The following is a 15,690-nucleotide window of genomic DNA, read 5'->3' as shown; positions in this document are numbered from 1 at the left end:
GGTTGGATTGGATGGTCTTATAGGCCCCTTCCAACCCTATTATTCTATGATTCTATGACCTCAATATGTTGTAGGCATTCTTTGCACATGCTGTATTTAAACTTTGATTTGTCCAGGATAGATACCCAGAGAGCTTTGAAAACCTCACAGGAAGGCAGTTCTGCACCTGGCTACCTTGTTCCATTTAGCAATGGAATCTCCTTGGCTGCCTATCTTGTGTAGCAGGGATGGCAGAGACCCTCTTCTTGAAACCTTGGAAAACTTCTGGTACTTTGACTAAACATACTGTGCTGGATGGATCAGTACTCTGACCCAATATGGAAAGGAGTTATATGACCTGTGGCTTTAACAGCTGAACAAGAGGCCAAATTCAAAATGTTTCCATCCCTCTAGTTCTATGCTTGGAAAAGCTTCATATGCTGAAATTGTGTCTGTTATGCAGTACTTAACAGCATAGACTCTCTGTCTACTGTTGGGGGTGGAGGTGACAACTGAAGCTAAGATAAATGTAGTAACCTGCCACAAGGCTGGGAGCTGCGCTATCTAGCCCACTAAGCCCTTCCAACTCCATGATACTTAGAGAATAAATGGAGCCCCCTAAGGCATCACTGGGGAATTTGTAGCTCTCCAGATGTTGATGAACTGCTACACTCCATCATCCCTCACTATTGCCAGGTTGGCTGCGCCTGAGGCTGGTGGAAATTGGAGTTCTTCAGCATCTGGAGGTTCCTCAGCCCTGCCTTAAGGCATGTTTAGCTAAAGTAAAAGACTTTTAGCCCTCCCTGCTTCTTTGTGATCTCCTTATTTTTTTACTTCTCAGAAGGGGAAGCTGAAGCTGAATGGCTGCAAGATGCAGGGCTCTCCGACTTGATTGGGGAACATGCTGTGGAGAATGGCAACTTTGTCCTGCTTTCCACTTTGACTAAGACCCAGGCAGCAGCTGTGCAACGACGGCTGGATACTTACACCCGCTCCCGGAGGAAGAAGAACAAGCAACCTGTCCGTGATGTCAGAGACATTTTTGGAGTGGTTGGCTCTGGGGTATGTTAGTCCATGTGTTCTGCTCTGTGGCTGGTGTATTGCCCCAGGCATGGGCTGCTAAGGTTTTGAGGTGCTGAGATAATGATAAGCCAGACCCAGGTTTGCTTACAAGGAGACTTTATTGAGTACTTACAGCACACAGGCATAATCAAGCGTTAATTAGCGTTCATTTGCAACTTTCCCAACATAGGCTAACAGTACTTGTGCAGAGGGAAAACAATCAGAACTTTCCCAGCACAGCCACCTGTAACTCGGCATAAACATAGCCTCACTTCTCAGGCACATCCTAGTCTCTGATAAGCCTTCGTTAGCATGGAATGTGCTGAGGCCACGCTATCGACCTTTGACTCATCTCACATGCTCAGAGACCCACTAGCAAGGAAATTGGGCTTATAATGAACCTAAGCCAAGCATTATGGATCTCTAGGCCCCTCTAAAACTTGCTAGGCAAAGGGAAAAAGAGCTTCGGTAGCCATTGCCACTTTCCCCCTTTGCCTTGCAAGCACTAAAGACATCACGCTAGGGGTGATTTACAGTAGCTCAGGGTAATTAGTGCTAGCACTGTGACAGTCTTGGATACTGCCCAGAGGAAGAAAAAAGAAATGACATGCTAATTGTCTTGTGGAGGAAGCAAAGTTTCCGATTTTACACAATTCTGATAGTCTCTAGATCAGGGGTGGGGAACCTCAGGCCTAGAGCCCAAATCTGGCCCTCCTGGGATTCCCACATGGCCATGCCCCTTCACTTGGCTCCGCCCTTTCTCTCTCAACCACGGATCATTTGGTGGTTTCCTGGCTTTTGTGCAGTTTTTCCCCCATTCTGAAAGGTTGAAATGCCTCTCCTAAGGCTGAGTTACTGGCAGTAGAAGCTTTAAACTACAATATGCTGGTAATGTTTGCACTTTGGCCCTGTCCCTCTTGCCCCACCCAGCACTGGAACACAGCCTCTGAGAGCTTCTCTGAAATTGAATTCAGCCCAAGGGTTGAAAGAGGTGCCTCACCCTTGCTCTGGATGATATAAGGGGAAGTTACTTTGGGGGAAATTCCAGACCTTTTAAAACAAACAATGTTTTATGCAGTTATAGATCGCCAAAGCAGAGCACAAATACAAACATATCTGTACATAATACAAAGCAAACCTACACTAGAGGAAAAAAGGTAATCTATTAAAACCTTGTTTCGCAGTAGAGAAACTTTTAAAGCGCTTGCATTCCTCTTTAAGCTTACTGATTTTACGAGTTCTTCGTTTGACCTGAATGGGCCATGTGAGCCTATTTAAAACAGGCATGCTGCACAGTTTAACAAGCTATTTCTTTTAAATGTGGAGCTTTCTTTATTTTTCAGTACTTAACGTATAGGATTCTAGCTGCTAATATCATGTGGAATAAGAAAGTTTATTTATCTTTAGAAACCTCTTCTTTTAAATGCACCAGCTAGCGTATTTTAGGCTGAATCTCTGTCTGTCTGTCTGTCTGTCTGTCTGTCTGTCTGTCTGTCTGTCTGTCTAATTTATTAATCGCCCATCTGGCCAGTCACCCAGCCACTCTGGGCAATATACAACAATAAAAACAGTCTATACAATAAAATTCAACATTAAAAACATCACATTTCTAAAATTACCCTAGCCCACCCCAAATGCCTGCCTGAACAACCATGTTTTTAATGCATGGCAGAAGCTCATTAAAGAGGGGGCATGGCGGAGTTCCTCAGGGAGGGAGTTCAACAGAGTGGGGGCACCACAGAGAAGGCCCTCTTCCTCGTCCTCACCAGCCTAGCTGTCCTGGCTGATGGGACAGAGAAGGCCATCCGAGGCTGATCTTGTTGAGTGGCCTGTCTGGTGTTGCTGGAGGCACTCCTTGAGATAGGCTGGGCTGGAACCGTATAGGGATTTAAAGGTCAAAACCAACAGCTTGAATTTGGCCCGGAAAACAAATGGTAGCCAGTGCAGCTCCTTCAGCACTGGAGTGATGTGATTTCGCCGGCGGCTGCCTTTAATCAGGCGAGCCGCCATGTTCTGTACCAGCTGCAGCTTCCGAACCGAACTCTTTCACGATCTTGTTAATGATATATAGAATCTGCTTCAATATTTCTTTGCTTCGGTGCTTCTCCACCAACAGTGGATAAATTCTGCTTTTTCCCATGCCACATTTCAGCACTGATCCAGATCATTCTGACAAATCTTAGAGAGTTTTTAGGCTATTACATACTCTTGAGATAACATTCTCAACAGCCAGTGTCATAGGAGTTGCAGTCCAAAATATCTGAAGGGCACCAATTTGGAGAAGGCTGATCTAGTTCATGCAAAAGATGGTTCCACACTGCCATTGGCAGCTCCACTTGTAAGCTTTTCACTGAATTTGAGTTGTATCCTGGATGGGTATCCTTTCTTAAATATAATAAGGACTTCAGGACTTTAGGACTGAATCTTGTGTCTCTAGCAACATGGTTACTCCTTCAGTATTTTGCAGTGCTTATTGGAGTTCAATAACATACTGTGCTGTCCTGTATGACATGTAGCATCATGTTTGTGTACATGCTTGCATGTATAGAGGTTCAGTCTGTGCAAATTCTGATGTGAACCAGTTTGATTTACATCTCCTGGATTAATGTGCAGATGAGAATGTAATTATCCTTTGGATTTCACACTTTTTCAAATTTTGCCATGCAGTTCTTGGCTCAAAAAGCATACAAAAATATGTTCTTAAAAACTGGCATTTTAGGATAAAATACATTTAGAAATGATTATTATTTAAATATGTATATATATTTAAATACATATTTATACTCAGTTTTCTGTGCAGATTTGTAAGGATTGCACATAATACTGAAAGGGGACAGAGTAGATTTAGGAATGAACACATGTGAAATTGACATGGAACAGAAATAGGCTGAACTATCCATCCCTAGTCTGTATACCAGGGGTGGAGGACCTGTGGCCATCCAGTTCCCATCACCCCGACTAATGACCATGCTGGCTGGGGTTGATGGGCACTGAAGTGCAAAATCATCTGGAGAGCCACAGGTTTCCCACTACTGCTGTATACAAACTCTGTGCATGTGTGCATGGATCAATCAGAGAGAACCAGAGGGCAATGGAAGGCTCATAACTTGGTGGCAGAGAACATTTGCATGCATTAACTTCCAGATTGTACCCCTTGCATTTCCAGTTATGTCAGGTAGCGGTGCTGGGGAAGATCCCTTTCTGCCCAAGGCCTTGGGAGAGCTTTTGACAATTGTGGGCTAGATGGACCAATGGTCTGACATGGTATCAGGCAGCTTTGTATCCTCATATGAGGGTTTTGAGTCTTAGAAATAAATATGAATAAACTAAGGATTCTGCTGCTGAATAAGCCATAGGCATGATACAATATTCATAGTCTGCAGGTATAAATGTATATATTAGGACTGGCAACTGACTTTAAAAACAAAAACATCTACTACCTGCTTAATCACCTGACCTATGCCTGGTTAATTGCTTCAGCTGTTAAACGAAAATAAGTTTTCATATTATCATACCCTCAGAATAACTGTCTTTATGAGAGAGCAGATGACATGCAGGATAATTTACAACTCAGGGCACAATCCTATGCATGTTTAGACATAAAAATGTTGTACAATTCCCAGAATTCCCCAGCCAGCATTAAATTCCCCCCACCTGATTAGTCAACAGTTGATTAACCATTTAAATTTTAAACAGATTAAAAAGTTTGCAGCCCTGATATTAAGTAAACTTAATGTTATGGAACAGATGACTTAAACCCACAGCTAATTAGTTCTTTTCACAAAAACATCTGGTCTTTTAACTGTGATTGGTAACTTAAAGGCCATCAAACCCAGTCTCTTGGTTAAACATAGAGAGTAGTCTCCTTGTTTGCAACTTTGAGTTACTTTTAGAATCTTTGCACCCCACCTTAAGTATTCCCCCCCCAATAATCTATTTTTAATCAAAAAAACAACCTGATGGTCTAGCTTAGCTCTCTTCTTGCCCTTGAATACACCCAAATTGTTCAGTGACGCTGTAAAGTCTGTTGGGAGATCTGTAGCATTTCATCACTATGCAGCATGCCTGCTGTGCACTGATTCATAGCTGCTACATTCCCATAGCAGATCTCATTCAAGGAAAAAGACAATTGAAATATTTCTCTGACCCAGATCGATCCACTTAACTTGCATTAGCACCAGTTTGCTTCTTGCTCTTTGATGTACATTAGCGTGACAGAAAGAGTTCTAATTCAAACTAGAGCTTAGCCAAAAGCTTTGTGTTAATGCAGAAATCATGAGAACACCCAAGCACGTGCAGAGTACCTTTTCCATTTCATGGAAATTAGAGCTCATGATTTCAAGACAAGGGAAGATGAGACTTTCAGGTGGGCTTGGTTCCAAGCCCCTCTCTTTGAAATGGTGTCTTGGTACTCTAGTACCATAAAATATAGTCAGCTACCTTAGAAATTATTAACCACCACTTGGCAATCATTATAATTGACAACAGGAAGCAATTTTGAGTGTGGGAAAAGAACTGCCTAAAAAAAGTGAAAGTGTCTCCATACTTGCTGAACATAGAGGTTTCATCTTGTAGTCATGAATAATAGCCATTGGCCATCTTCCATGTGGGTATGCCCCAGAAAAGGGGATTCATTCTCCATGTTTGTTGTTGTCTCTGAATTCATTGGGATAGTGTAAAAAATAAAAAAGCCCTGTGTGTGTGGAGCAGGCATGTGTGTGCGTGTGCGTGTGGATATATATTAGAGCACCTAACAAAACATTGAACTCTTAAAGGAAAACATTTCAGCTTCCACCTTCTTCAGATGCTCTGATATGAATCAAAGTGACTGGTACTTAATGTGGCAGTTATAGGACAGAGAAGGATAGAATATTCGAAGGTGTGGCATATGCTGTGGATGAGTGATGTCAGGTATTATCTTCCAGATTAAGGCCATGTGGCATTAAGGCGTTGTCTATATATTCTGAAGTTTTCTCTTGTTTACAGTGTTTTTGGATCAGATGGCATCTCTATGGCAATAACCAGTAAAGGCTGTGATCTTCCAAGTGCTCTGCAGCCAGTTGTTTCAATGTTTTGGTTAAGACTGCTGATTTGTACACACACACACACACCAGCAATAGAGCATTCTTAGTTGGATTGTACCACTGGCAAGGAGTGAGAACTTGAGCACATCAACATCGTGTTACTTACTTTGGACAATAGATATATTTTTACATTCCCACCTTTTTCTTCTCCATGAATGGAGGGAGCTTCTGTTTGTTTTGTTGTGCATTCCCCAAGACTAGGATTTAGTTGGCATCCTATCTACTTAATAGATTTCTTGGCATGTGGCTTTACTTGTGTTCTGTGCCCTTTCTCTAGGAGAATGAACCAGGAATGGACTCAGAAACAGATCGATCGCACTGCAGATCTGCCTCGTCAAACAACGTTCAGAAATGTAAGAAGGAATCTGTATTATGGGTAGAATGTGAGAGGTGGGGGGGACTGTTCACATGACATGACAGCCAACTGTGGGTTATTTAACCCATGGTGAGGCTGGAGTGCATGAGGCTGTCATTTTGAATATGCAACCCCCTCTCAGGGACTGTCATGTCATGCGAACTTATTAGGTGTGTGTCATGTGAAGGTTAAACAACCCTCACATAATCCATTGTATGTTTTAGGGTTATGTGAGGGTTCTTTAACCCTCACCTAACCCACGCTTGCTGGGTTAACAGGCATCGACAACCCCTTGAACTGGGGCTGCATATGCAACCTGGCGCCCACAGGTACCGCAGCTTTTCTGAATCTGGTCCGAATGTTATTTAGAAGCTGCGGGTCTAAGTTTCCTATGTGAGATTATAACGGCTAAATAGTCCTTAAATGCTGAAATGGATGTATGAAGCATCTTGTAATGAAATTTTCTTTTGGCTGTAATCCTATGTACACTAGGAGTAACCCCCATTGAACTGAATGGGGCTTACTTGTAAGTAGACATGCATAGCATTGTGATGTATATTTCTTAGCAGCAGTAATTTTATGCAAATATTCTCCAGTATGGTATTTTCTTCCTTTAATGTCTTACTATATATTGCAAATGGGATTGTAAGACCATTCTGGTGTACTGATTTTCAGGAGCCGAGTTACTTTATGTATTTTGAGTTATAGTAGAAGCTGCCTGCAGCAGTTGGATCCCACTGCTTTTAACTGATATACTGAATGCAACTCGATAAATGTCCAAATTCTCACATGAGCAAGAAAATTCAGAATAAAAATTTAAACTCAGGCTAAGGTTCTTCTGACACAAGTTTTTGTATACGGAGACTAGTCCAGCAGTTTTAAAGTTTAGGAACAGACATGTGTAATCGTCTCATAGCTTGCAACACATTGTCTGGTGGTGACTGCTTAGAGGAGGTTCTATAGGCTCTTGAAATGAATTTGACTTCAGTCCATAGGCAGAGAGGATGTTCACATATTCTAGCTGGTGAGCACATATAACATATGTTTATGTTCCTCCTGCTTGTTTTGCAAATCTTGTATACAGAGTTTGCATTTTTTCCTTCTTTTCAAACTTCTGTCCTGAGCAGATACACTGGGAATCCAAGACTTCCCCTCACCGTTGAGAGGTTCTGCAAGAGAGGAGTTATTCAGCACAGAGATTGCTTATTCAGAGCAGGCGGCCATCCTTCTCAAAGGGTCGTTCCCAAGGGAATCCAGGAGGATGAAGGATGAGAGTTTTTTACCTGTAAGACTTCACTTCATCTTAGCAGACTCCTGTGTGCGTGTGTTTGACAATTAAAAAAAGGGGGGGATATTGGCAGGATTATTTGTGTTGCGTTGTGTCACATTGCTCTCTCCTTTTTGTCCTTCTTGGTTTAGAAATTTAAGATCCCCAAAGGCAGGCTGGGAGTGACCAGGATAGGAGATCTGTCTCTGCAGGATATGAAGAAGGTCCCCACATTGGCACTCATTGAGCTAACAGCTCTCTGTGACATCCTCGGCTTAGAGCTGAAGAGGAACAAGGCAGTAAAACGGAAAGCGGCAGGTAGTTGTTTTCCCCACTCCCTTTTTAACTATGCATTTAACATCATGTGATTCTTGTCATCGATTACAATTAGGGAAGGGGGCAAGGGGTATTTGCTCTCTCACTTTGTCTAGTTTGTAGCTGTGATCATTCAGCAAATTTGATACATGTAACAGGGAAGGGGAACCTCTGTGGGTCTGTGATGCTTTTGGATCCAACCCACGGCATTGCCTCTTCCTTGTGTACCTGCGTACAGCAGTTAGGCTGGGGAGGGGGATCTGTAAAAGATCCCACCTTTTTCCTAAATCTAATTGCTGTGTGTGTGTGGGGGGGGGGCATCTGGGGATAGAAGGGCTAACACTTATCTCCCTGTGTGCTGCACCATGCTAAAATGTTTCCTATGCTTAGAAAAATAGGACCCAGTCATGCAAATGGGACCTATTTTTCTAAACTTAATTGCTGTGGGAGAAGCTGGGGTGGAAGAGGGGATGTCAGGTGGAGCAGAAATTGAGGGAGAGAAGGGTACTGGGGAAATTGGAATGTATGGGTCTGTGTGTGTGTGTGTGTGGCTGGTTGGCTGGGTGAATGAATGAATGAATGAATGTGCGTGTGGATGGATGCATGGATGGATGGGGAGATATGACACAGGGAGTGAGCGGGTGGCTCCAGACCTGCTCACCTCTGGCATGTGGCCCACTTGAGGGAATGCAGCCCTTGAGGGGAAGGTTCCCCACCCCTGATGTAAGCCATCTGTGCCCTGAGTTGAATCAGTACTGGTTCCTCTGCTCCTTTTCCCATGTCAAACAGGAGAGCGGCTAGTGCCGACCAGTACTGCTTGCACAACCTGATGCAAGAGCTGCACAGGGCTCTCTCATGTCCTACCGTTTTGAGTGAAACTCCTAGGACAAATGCTTGTATGTCTAGGGCAGATTAACCTATAAGCATGTCCTCTAGCATGTGATTGGGTGCACCAGGCCTGCAGAGTTTGTGCTGTGACCTACAAAGCTGACCACAGCGCAGAGATCTTCCATCATTTGGTGAGATCCCACTGTAAAAGAATAATCATGCAAGCTTGGTCTTTCAGTGTTAAATTTGCCATCACTCCTAGGAAAAAAACATTTTCCTTGAATTGACTGCTGTTAAGTACAGCTGTTTCTCACTATATCTTGCTAGTTTGCCCTGCTGATGATTTTCATGCCATCACTTTCTGGTTTTCTGCTGATCACTATTATTAATTGTTTATGAAAGATTTGTAAATACTGACTTATAACACTATATCCTCCGTTGCAGAGCACAAACTTTTTGGAGTTCCTCTTGGCACTTTGTTAGAAAATGATCAAAAGCTCCTCCCAAATACTAGAGTTCCATTAATTCTGCAAGCGGTAAGTTTATTTCAAATCTTCTTTGAGGGTTTTTTTTGGCGGGGTGGTGGTGGCAGTTGTCCTTTGCTTTCAGTTTTGCTGTAGGCCCCTTGTTACTTTTTTATGGTGAAATTCTTCCATTTTGCTTCATAGTTGCTGTCATGTTTGGAAAAGAAAGGGCTAGACACTGAAGGAATTCTGAGAGTTTCAGGATCACAGAGCCGTATTAAGGTATAGTGCAGGGGGGTTCCTTGAAAATATATCGGGAGTCATTCATGAGAAGGTCAATATTTGTGGACAAGGTTTCTGCAAGGATGGTTGACCTACCACTATTATTCTTCCTCTGCAATGTGCAGATGTAGCAGAGTGCTGGGTGTGTCCTAGACAAAAGTGGACAGAAGGATGACAGTGGTCCTTCTGTGGACTACTGACCAATTTCTGGTGGACCACTTAGCACACCTTTCTCCAACCTGGTGTCTCCCGGATGCTTTGGACTACAGCTCCCAGAATTCTTGACCATTGGCCATGCTGGCTGGGGCTGATGGGAGTTGAAGTCCAAAACATCTGAAGGGCACCAAATTGGGGAATGCTGACCTAGCACCTTTGGTTGCTGGGATATTGTAAAGAATGCTGTACTAGCAAGCTGCTTGTGTCTGCAGTGGGAGTTGGGTGGTGGGTGGGTGGGTGGGGAAAGAGAAATAAGGAAACCTATATTCAGAGCTGGGTGAAAAAAAACAGCATCATTAACCATAACTCCAGTGGGTTTGTCATACATTGAGAGGGACATGAGTCTTAATCTGTCCAACCTGGCAGCCAGAAGTCACCTTAAACACTATGTTTCTGGGAAAACTTGGAAGAAGAAATGGTGATGGACAGAGGCCCAATGCAGCAAAGTCCCCATACCTTTAGCTCTTTCCCCTAATGGGAGAATGCTATCAATGGCTACTAGTCCTGATGACTATATGCTCCCTCCACTATCAGAGGCAGTACACCTATGTACACCAGTTCCTGGGGAACATAGGCAGGAGGGTGCTGTTGCGCTCATCCTGCTTAGGGGTTTCCCACGGGAAGCTGGTTGGCCACTGTGTGAACAGAATGCTGGTCTAGATAGACCTTGGTCTGATACAACACAGCTCTTATGTTCTTAGTGGTACAGCTGAAACACATTCTAATTGCTGGACTTGTTTAGGGTTCCCACAGCCCCTGGGCCCTCTTAAGGACTCCCCTCCCAAGGGGTTACTATGGGGTACCCAGACTTGCTCACCTCAAAATGTCAAGTCTCTGTCCAAAACAAAGTACCAATTGTGGCAGCAGGGATAGCAAACAGAAAGCGACATTCCCATCACACTCAGGGAAAGATAGAATTGCTGTATAGAAGGGGAAAATCCCATGGGACTCAGTGCCAGGCAGGTCCCCCACTTGCCCTATTCTTATCCCCCCAGCACAGTATGAAACAGGCCCCCAACCAAAAACTTCAGTGGCTCTTCTTAGGTTCATTAAGCTGAGTTTATACTTGGGATTATGTAACACACTTAGTTTTTTTTATTTAACCATTAAGAGATCCTGGATGTGTGCTCTTGATTTATCAGTTTAAAGTGGCAAACCACAGGGATGAAAGATAGGTAGGTAGGTAGGTAGGTAGGTAGGTAGACAGACTGTTTAAGACTGAAGTCAATTCACCTCTGTTCTCAAGCTCACTCTATTCATGCCAGGTTAGGAAACAGTGGGGCCCCACAGGCCTGGCCATTGTTCTGCCTGAACTGGGGTCTAGAATATGCTCTGGAATCTTCTGTAACATACAGGTGTCTGAGATGGATGTTAAGAGGTTCCTCAGCAGATGTGTTGTTGTGGGAAGGGTTCCCTGAGAGTAGACATTTTGGAAGCCACTTCTACAGTGTGTGGCAGTGATGTGTTTTAAGGACTGAACGATGTTCAGTATTTTCCTGTGTCTCCTATCGCTTTCAGAAGTTTCAGTATAAAGAGCTGTTTTGAAAGTATGATAGCCTGTATTCTTGGCTAAGCCAGAAGGGGGCAGCTGCAAGCAGGAATGACCCCTTTTGCTGAGCTCAAGGGCATAGAAGATGCAAAGATCCTTCCAAATTATTGTTGCATGCCCCCCCCCCCACACACACACATGGCAGTAAATCATACTTATGTGTTATGGGAGAACTCTAGCTGGCTTTCCCCAAAGTAGCACTTTTCTTGCTGGGACATCTCAATTTTTCCAGTTTTTCCAGTGCAGTATTTTTTTGTCACTGGCAAAATGTAAACCTCGCGCCCCACAGACCCTAGTCTATTAATAATATCTATAGTTGCTTTTTCAAGGTTGAGGAGAGAAGAGGAATGGCAACGGATGTTATGTGGAAACACTGATGCCATTTATTTCCCCTTGTACCTCAACATTTAATTTTTACCCCAACTTTGACATCTTTCCACCATCAGGATATGTGTCTCCCCCTAGCTTCAGCAGCGGCACCCTGTCTGTGGAGTGCCCTTCCCAGCAAGGCTCAACTGGTGCCTCTGTTATGGTCTTTTCAGTGCCAGGTGAATTCTCCCAGGCATTTTTCACACTGTTTATATTTTGCTACTAGTTTTATGTGCTGCATTGTTTTTACCCCTTGCTGCTGGCTTTCTCTTGGTTTTATTACATGTTGTTTTTATCTTTTTTTGTATTTAATATTTTTTCATTTTACTTGTGCGCCACCTAAAGAACACCAGTTATTGGGAAGTCTAAAAGTATAATGCATTGATATTTTTCCCCCCTCAGAGTCTGGAACAAAAACTGGAAAGTGAATTCTATACTGGCTTCTTCCGGTGGGATGAGGTCCACCAGAATGATGTGTCTGGCTTGCTAAAGAGGTTCATCCGGGAACTCCCCACTCCTCTGCTGACAGCGGAATACTTGCCTGCCTTCGCAGCCATGCAAAGTGAGGCCTTGGGCAAAGATTTCAGCCTTTTGCAGCCTGAAACACTAGTTCCTGTGTGTGCTTCCTTGTCAGGTCCATCAGAGAGCCAGTATGGTGTAGTGGATATACTGTTGGACATGGACTTCAGGGATCTGGGGGGCAATTCCTTGCTCAGTCTTGGAAAAGTCTTTCTCTAAGCCTAAATTGCCCAGACATCTTTGGAAGAAGAGTGTGATACAAATGTGATTCATAATTAGTTGCATTCTGTTAACGCATGAGCATTTTCAGGTTGTTGCATAGGGACAAAAGTAGATGTGCTGTCCTCTTAAGTAGGTATTTGTGCATGGTACTTCCCATGCACCGTAACTGTTTGAATAATTGCAGCCATTCTTATGGCCACAGGAGTTTGCTTCTTTCTGGTGTTAGGCAGCATACACTCCCCTATGCTTAAGAAGGTTCCTTGGGTAGATGCATGTTGAATGCTCTGTACTTGACGTAAGGACGAGTGTGAAATGGTGCAACTCAGCCATTCCGACAGGTGAAATGGAGTCTTAAAGAGAGGGGCTCCTGGGCTAAAGTTTTCTTCTTCACAGATTTTAGATGTGGATTGTTCTCTCTACTACAGATATCCCAGATCTGAAACAGAGGCTGCAGGCTCTCAATCTCCTTATACTGATTTTGCCAGAACCCAACCGAAACACCCTGAAGGTAATGTGACCATCGTCTTTATGGCGTCAGTTGTCGTGGAAATGTTGCCATGTAGCTACCCAGAGTGTCATGACCTATATACTTCCTTGTAACAAGAGATCAGTAGGGAGAAGCCATAGCTTAGTAACAAAGCACATGCTTTGTATGCTTCAGGCTGAGAGATTTTATGATATTCAGCGGTATACGAATGCCACAAATAAATAAAGTTCCCAGGTTCAGTCACTGGCTTCTCTAGCTGCAAAGACCTTGGCTAGCAGGGCTGTGAAAGACCTCTGCCTTATACCTTGAAAGTTGCTGCCAGACATAGTAGACAGTACTGGGCTTGGTGAAAGGCAGTTCCATGTGTTCATATGGTATAAGCGATTAGAGGAAAACCTCATTCAGATTATGTTAATCTGTCCTTAAAAGCTCTGTAACTTTGTATATTGATACATTTCCTAAATGCCTGAATGAATATTTGACAAATGCAGCCTGCGTACCACCCTGAGTTGCAATGTTTGGATGAAGGCGCAGTTTATACATTTTATTTATTTGTCTATGTTTGTTACCACCCAATAGCCAGAGCTTTCTGGGCTATAAACACAATCAATCAATCAACCAACCAACCAATGTTTAAAAGGCATATGTTCTCTTCTTTGTGTGGTATGTGTACCAGGAGTGAATAATTGTAAAGCTATGTCTGTAAGACCAATATTTTGAAGTAGTAGATTTCCTGGCAACACTTGGAACTTGCTTTCGTTCTGCAGTTTACAATTAACATCACATCTTGTTTGGCCCTCAGTTAGCATTCCCAGTGTCCTGATACTACAGCATGATAATGTGCTGTAATGATGCAACATTACGTTTTTAGAATGGTAGTAATACTGTACAGATAATACACTAATCTCCTGATATTGCAGCTCTTTCCAGTAAAAAGCTGTTGACTGTAAGCAAATGAATACTATTAATGTTCTCTGCATCCAAACTAAAATTGTCTACTACTTATTCTTTGCTTGCAGCTGATGTTTGACAATGAGAATAATTTTCTCCCCCCTTTCAGGCCCTGCTGGAGTTTCTGAGGCTGGTGGTTACCAGGGAAAGAAAAAACAAGATGAATCTTTGGAATGTTTCTACAGTCATTGCTCCAAATCTCTTCATGCACAAAGGGTTGCCAAATAAGATCCCGGAAGGGAAGGAGAAACAGCTGGCAGAGGGTGCGGCAGACATCGTGCGGATGATGATCCATTACCAAGATTTGCTCTGGACTGTAAGTTTCATAAGTACATAAGAAGAGCCCTACTGGATCAGACCCAGGGTCTATCTAGTCCAGCATTCTGTTCATACAGTGGCCAACCAGCTGCCCACGGGAAACCTACCAGCAGGACATGGGTGCAACAGCACCTTCCTGCCCATGTTCCCCAGCAACTGGTGTACATAGGCAAACTGCCTCTGATACTGGGAGTAGCATATAGCCATCAGGACTAGTAGCTGTTGATAGCCTTCTCCAGGAATTTCTCTAACCCCCTTTTAAAGCCACCCAAATTGGTGGTCATGGCTATATCTTTCCCAAGTCATTTTTAAATTGCCATTAATAAAACTCAATAAATATGTCTTGCTTTTAAACAAGAAGAATTTATTGATTAAATGCATTTTATTGTAATACCTTTATTAGGCCAAGCAAAACATTTGCAAGCTGGGGAATGGGGAGGAAAAGACCTATGAACCTGATGTTGAAGTCATGGTGTCTGCATGTTCAGAGTCCCAAGATGAAGTGGGGGAGGAGGGGTCTTGAATTGAAAAACATTCAATTTTTGCTCTGCAGGTCATGTGATGGTTACAAAGTTAACGGTATTCACAAGTTTATAATATTCAGGCCAGAAATCATTCTTGGCATGTGAACAGCCACAATGCAAAGGATGGTTTGGAAACAACCAGTGAGTTGCAGGTGTCCACTGGGTGAGGTTACCAGAGGTCTGGATGCCAAGTAACACAAAGGCCTAAAGGAGCTTCATTTTCTCACCAAAGCTTAGAGCCAGGGGCCATAGTCTCCCCAAAAACACGGACAGGAGAATAAACCAAAAGCAGAAGCCTGGGAAAGGTTTTAGGCTAGAGAGCAAGAAAGTTGTCTTCAAAAATATGAAGTAGGATTGCAATTTTAACTTGACAAGACAGAAGGAGGAAGGTGTTCACATGAAGGCAGCCGTGCAGTAGAAAACAGAAGGGAGAAAAAGGAGCAAAGGGGGACCAGTGTTGGGCGAGTATGGTCAGAGTATCAGGGGCGGGGGAATAAAAGATGTTATAAGAAGCACACAGCCAGCATAGAGAGCCTTAAAAACAAGGAGCAGGAACTCCACAGGAACGGATGAAGCCAATATGGCTGTCGAGGTTCCCCTTATGACCCAGATCCTTTGAGCAACTCTTTAAGGACCTCTTGCCTCCTTAAGAGTCCTACCTTCCTTCTTTTAAACTTCCCCTTCTCAATAATATGGGGTTTAGGCTGTAGGTATGGGGTGACTTTTCTAGGCTGCTTCTTCCTGCTCACTCTTCAGACTCTGCTCTCACTTCAGGGTCTGGCTATCTTGCTCTTGCTCTGGGAGCCTGGTCTTTCTGACTCTTACTGGCTCTCACTCTCTTTATATACCTTCCTTCCTCCAAACTGAAAGTATGGCTTCAAATTTGAAGAAATGAAACT

At 43.4% G+C, this 15,690-nt stretch overlaps 1 protein-coding gene across 4 annotated transcripts in view; it reads left to right on the top strand.

Moving 5' to 3' along the window:
• The window catches only part of ARHGAP40 (Rho GTPase activating protein 40), a 90,350-nt gene that overhangs the window by 61,683 nt on the left and 12,977 nt on the right, over nucleotides 1-15,690 (top strand). For all 4 annotated transcript variants that reach the window (XM_084848376.1, XM_084848377.1, XM_084848375.1 and 1 more), the window contains 9 exons: nucleotides 821-1,041; nucleotides 6,403-6,478; nucleotides 7,608-7,765; nucleotides 7,900-8,065; nucleotides 9,335-9,426; nucleotides 9,559-9,636; nucleotides 12,173-12,332; nucleotides 12,937-13,019; nucleotides 14,059-14,265. In XM_084848376.1, the coding sequence (XP_084704502.1) occupies nucleotides 821-1,041; nucleotides 6,403-6,478; nucleotides 7,608-7,765; nucleotides 7,900-8,065; nucleotides 9,335-9,426; nucleotides 9,559-9,636; nucleotides 12,173-12,332; nucleotides 12,937-13,019; nucleotides 14,059-14,265 (1,241 nt within the window). The remainder of the gene's footprint in view (nucleotides 1-820; nucleotides 1,042-6,402; nucleotides 6,479-7,607; nucleotides 7,766-7,899; nucleotides 8,066-9,334; nucleotides 9,427-9,558; nucleotides 9,637-12,172; nucleotides 12,333-12,936; nucleotides 13,020-14,058; nucleotides 14,266-15,690) is intronic.

Source organism: Heloderma suspectum, chromosome 4, assembly GCF_057233095.1.
Source record: "Heloderma suspectum isolate Gila_16-S chromosome 4, 16-S_ref, whole genome shotgun sequence".
NCBI classification, from domain to species: domain Eukaryota; kingdom Metazoa; phylum Chordata; class Lepidosauria; order Squamata; family Helodermatidae; genus Heloderma; species Heloderma suspectum.
The sequence above is the reverse complement of the archived record's forward strand: the minus strand, read 5'-3'. Positions and strand labels throughout refer to the sequence as shown.